At 34.5% G+C, this 4,876-nt stretch overlaps 1 protein-coding gene and 1 long non-coding RNA gene across 4 annotated transcripts in view; one reads left to right on the top strand and one right to left on the bottom strand.

The window, feature by feature from the left end:
• Positions 1 to 4,876, top strand: part of LOC114046238 (interleukin-1 receptor-like 1) — a 57,267-nt gene that overhangs the window by 50,989 nt on the left and 1,402 nt on the right. For all 3 annotated transcript variants that reach the window (XM_027866494.1, XM_027866493.1, XM_027866495.1), the window contains 2 exons: positions 552 to 698; positions 3,383 to 3,550. In XM_027866494.1, the coding sequence (XP_027722295.1) occupies positions 552 to 698; positions 3,383 to 3,550 (315 nt within the window). The remainder of the gene's footprint in view (positions 1 to 551; positions 699 to 3,382; positions 3,551 to 4,876) is intronic.
• LOC114046240 overlaps positions 2,218 to 4,876 on the bottom strand; it is an 18,697-nt gene continuing 16,038 nt past the window's right edge. Inside the window, exons 4-5 of the long non-coding RNA XR_003569486.1 lie at positions 4,252 to 4,404; positions 2,218 to 2,451 (exon numbers count right to left, since the gene is read on the bottom strand). This is a non-coding gene — a long non-coding RNA (uncharacterized LOC114046240). The remainder of the gene's footprint in view (positions 2,452 to 4,251; positions 4,405 to 4,876) is intronic.

Below are 4,876 nucleotides of genomic sequence, written 5' to 3'. Positions count from 1 at the left end.
GACCAGAATAACCTCTCTTACATTTGAATGTCTCTAATTTGGAGACTGCTGCCATAGTCTATGTATGAGGTGATATAAGGGCCCAAGCTAAAATGGAGAGTGGGTCTGAAAAGGGGAAGAGAGAAACATTAGGAAGAGAAAATAAACAGGATTATGGGACAATGAGAGAATCCAAAGAGTCAAAGGTTTATCTATGTTTGGCTTCTATTACATACTTACTTTTGTTAAATTTATGACATTTTCATATGAAGCAATTTTATTTTATCATCTATATTCTAAATGTCTCTACATTAGGAACTGTCTTTACATTTCTTTGCAGCTTCCATTCTTGCCAATACCTAATACAAGGTCTTATGCATGGTGCTAAATATGTTTTTATTGACTGACACTAACATAAGCCATGAAAATTCTGAATAGATAACAAATATATTATTGCAAGTGAAGACTAACTTTTGGTTGAAACTTTTTTTTAATGTAATGCTATTCATCCTACCTTGCTTTAGTTATAACAACATTTTTTTTCTTCTCTCTCCACTCTTTTTTCAAAATAGTTGGTCAACGAAGCACCTACTACATACTTGCAGGATTTAGTACATTGTTACTCCTAATTATTATACTAACAGTAATATTAAAAGTACTCTGGATTGATTTGATTCTGCTATGGCGAGAAATAGCTAGACCTTATAAATTCAGGAATGGTGAGTATTAAGTTTAAAATTTCTTTTTTGGAAATTTTTCATAGAAGATATATATTATTTTCAGATTCTTAATCTATGGATCCTTTATTGATTCAATTAAAATGTTGTTGTATGTTGTTAATATTTTAATCATGAATATACTGCCAGTGACTTATGCTGAGCTATACTCAGGCCAGTTTCCAAGCTGAGATTATTATCCAAAACTTTCATATATTTGGCAATTAGGTTTTTAAGAAATTGCTACTGAGGCTCTCATTTGCAGAAACTGGCCCAATTTCAGAGTTGTTTAAGAAATTGTGAAACATGAATGTTAGTACTTAACCTCCCAGGATTACTGTGAAGATAAAATGAGAAAATATTTGTGAAGTGTTTGGCAAGCATTGAAACCTGTCTAAATGCTAGTTATTTTTATTAATATTAGCAAAACATTATGATATTAAAAATTAATGCAGACTCTGTTTGTGTGTCCACTGCCCAAATGTGAACAGAGGTCAGTGAACTGGCCAATTTAATATATCTGTTAATAGCAATTTCATGTATGTCCACACATATGCGTATATATGCATACATACCCATGGGCAGCTAGGTAGTGTAGAGGCTAGAGTTTTGGACTTGGGATCAGGAAGACCCAAGTTCAAATTCTACTGTACACATACTAGCTGTGTGACTTTGGAAAAGTCATTTACCTTCTTTCACTCTTGGTTTCCTCATCTGTAAAATGAAGACGGTAATAGCACTCACCTTACAAAATTGTTGTGAGTATCAAATTAAACAATATACATAAAATGTTTTGAAAATCTTCAAACATACAAATCCTAGCTACAATACTCATTTAGAAATTCATAGAATCTGAGCTGAAAAGGACCTAAGAGACAATCTAGTCCAACCTACACCTGAAAAAGAATGTTTCCTATAACAAATGGCCATCCAGTCTATGGTTATAGACCTTTAATGAAGCAAAAGACAGTACTTCTTTTCTCAACAAGCAAGCCACTCCCCACCATGAACAAACAAACAAAACATCTTCAATAACCACCTTATAGCCTCCAGGATAACATCCAACCCCTAGCCTAGCATTTCTGGTTTTTTGTAATACAAAGACAGTAGCAATTGTTGGGAAGTTTTTCCTTACATCAATCTAAATCTGTCTCTTAACAATTTTCTCATTGTTCCCCTTCCCTCACCAAGCAGAACAAATCATACCCTATTTCCATGTGATAGCATTTCAAGTACTTGGCATACAGGAAACCTATCTCCTTTCAGCCCATTTTTCTCTAGGCTAAACATACCCCAATTCCTACAATTGATCCTTGTAAGGTATGATTTCCAGCCCCTTACAGTGTTGTTGTGTAGCCTTTTCAATCATGTCTGACTCTTTGTGACCCCATTTGGATTTTCTTAGCAAAGATCCTGGAGTGGTTTGCTGTTCATTCCCCGGCTCATTTTACAGGTGAGGAACGGAGGTAGACAGGGTTAAATGACTTGCCCAGGGTCACACAGCTAGTCCGTGTCTGAGACCAGATTTAAACTTAGGAAGTTGAGTTTCCCTGACTTCAGGCCCATCACTCTATCCCCCAGGCCACTTAATAAATAAGGTTAATTCATTTAGGCTAGATGTATGTTAGATTCATCCATGTAATCTGTTATTTAGCAAATAACTATTATGTTTTCAGCTTATTTCCCAACTGTTGCAAGCCTCTTCCTCTTTCTTGCTGTTGTCTTTTTTTTTTCCTTAGCATTTTCACAAGCATACCTATGAGAGGGACAATAAAGAAAAGGAAAGGTGGAAATTTACATTAGCAAATTTAATTACTTTCTATGAACTCAATTACAAAATTGGATGGTTTCATCTTATTGATCAAGAAGACTCCCCATAAAATTTATTTATCCATAATTTTCATAATTTTCTATTAACAAGAGTAATAGTACTGTATAGTTTCATGCTTAATTAGTTGCTACTTTGTGGTTTTTTTCTATCCTCTATTATATCATTATGAATATTAAATGCTTATTGGTTGTCTGACTGATTGATTAAAATCCTTTGAAGGCAAAAGTCGTATCTTTTTCTCCTTTCTTTTTTCTTTTTTGTATTCTCCATAAACCTAACAAAATGATAGGCATATGATGGAGTTCACTCAACTGGCGATTTTAATATATCTGTTAATAATAACTTCATATATGTATACACATAGGCAAGTAGGTGATACAGAGGCTAAAGAGCTGGATTTTGAATCAAGAAGATCTGAATTCATGTCAAAGTCATTGACTGATAAATACCTGTGGACTGATTAGAAAATTCTGATTTATAATCAGATGACTCAGTCTGGCTTACCTCAAATAGACCACACTCTTGACTCTTTCTCTATCTACTATATTTAGTTGGAGACAAAAAAAAATGAGAAATCTGTGGTTAACAGATTTTTAGCAGCAAATAGCTGCTATAATTAAATGCCTAACATTTTTGTAGGGTTGAAAACACTCATGTATAACCACAAAACAACTGGTGAACACACATACATATATGTATATACATATACATATATACCCATACTCACACACGCCTCTCTCTCTCTCTCTCTCTCTCTCTCTCTCTCTCTTTCTCTTTCCTTCTCTTTCCCTCTCTCTCTGAAAGTCAAATAACCATTTAAAACATTAATAGAACTTTGGTTTGCTTTTGTTTACAGATGGAAAGTTATATGATGCTTATGTCATCTATCCCAGAAACTACAAGAACAGGACTGAGAGTGTTAATTCCATGGAATATTTTGTTCACCAGATTCTGCCTGAAGTTCTTGAAAAGAAATGTGGATATAGCTTGTGTATCTATGGAAGAGACCTTCTGCCTGGAGAAGGTGAGACTTTTAATTATGTTGCAACAATTCACTTTCCTTATAAAGGATGTCAAATATAAATGCTTATCTCATCTCATTCACTGCTAATGGATAGCTGAACAAGATAGCCTAGTTCCTGAGGCTCAGAGCTTAGATCTATGCCATGTTTTCTTCTGTACCTTGCAGCACAATTTCTTCAAAGCTCAATCAGTCACCAAGTTTCAATGTAACTACATTGAAACTCTGTAAGTGGTAAAAATTCTGGAAGTTAAGCCTCCCCAAAAACTTAAACTTTGACAATGTTTGACTATGCACATTTTTCCTTCTTTTCTGCTCCTTACTCTTTCTACCACAAATACTAGGAGAACACTGGAATTCCTTAGTGTTATCTTGACGATCTGAAGTGGTACTTGGAAGTTGGATTGGGAAACACAAGTTTTTTGGCAGGCTGGTGAGCTAGAATGCTATATCCCTTTTTATGATAAGATTGCCAGAAATTACAATAAAGGTGTCTCAAAAGTCTTTAGTAGAGTTTTAAGCTTTAATAACTTAAAACTGCACTAAGACTTTAGGTACACTCTAGACATAATACTTTTATACTTAGACAATCTATGATTCATTGGTATAATTGTTTCTTCTTTGAATCAACCAGTAAATCAACTGTTTGCTGGGTATTGCACTAGGTGCTAGAGATATGAAGACAAAAATGAAATAATCCTTACCCTCAATTCCAGGTCTTAGTAAATAGTTTATGAGTTGTTGTGGCCATTCTTCTGGTGATGATTGTATCTAAATTTAATAGAACTTGTCTTTGCATGACAGGCATATAATCTATCATCATTTGGCGCTTGTAGCCTTTTTCAGCTTGGAAGAACCTAATGGACAATTGGCACTACATTAACAGTTTTCAAGAGCCCAAGGTCATCTACTTATCATAAAAAGTTATCCAAGTAGGATTTTCTTTCTATTTGTCACTTGCCCAGGTTCACACAACTAGCTTCTGAGGCCGAATTTGAACTCAGGGCCTCCTGACTCCAGGACCAATGCTGCCCCCCAAGTAGGATTTTAGTGGATGTAGATAGGATTTTAGCATGTGGATATAATATGAGAGTAATTTTAAATATCTGAACAGAACCAAAAGAACATTGTATACAATAACAGCAATATTGTTTTAACAATGACTTTGAGTGACTAAGTCATTTTGACTATTATAAATATACAAATTAAATACAAAGGACATGTAAAGAAAGATCTGCATCCAGAGAAAGAACTGACAAATAGAAGTAGGTATAAAATAATTATGTGTGTATGTGTGTGTGTGTGTGTGTGTGTGTGTGTGTGTGTGTG

The sequence above is a fragment of the Vombatus ursinus genome, unplaced genomic scaffold (genome assembly GCF_900497805.2).
Source record: "Vombatus ursinus unplaced genomic scaffold, bare-nosed wombat genome assembly UNPS02014781.1, whole genome shotgun sequence".
Lineage (NCBI taxonomy): Eukaryota > Metazoa > Chordata > Mammalia > Diprotodontia > Vombatidae > Vombatus > Vombatus ursinus.
This window is presented reverse-complemented; position numbering and strand designations above follow the sequence as displayed.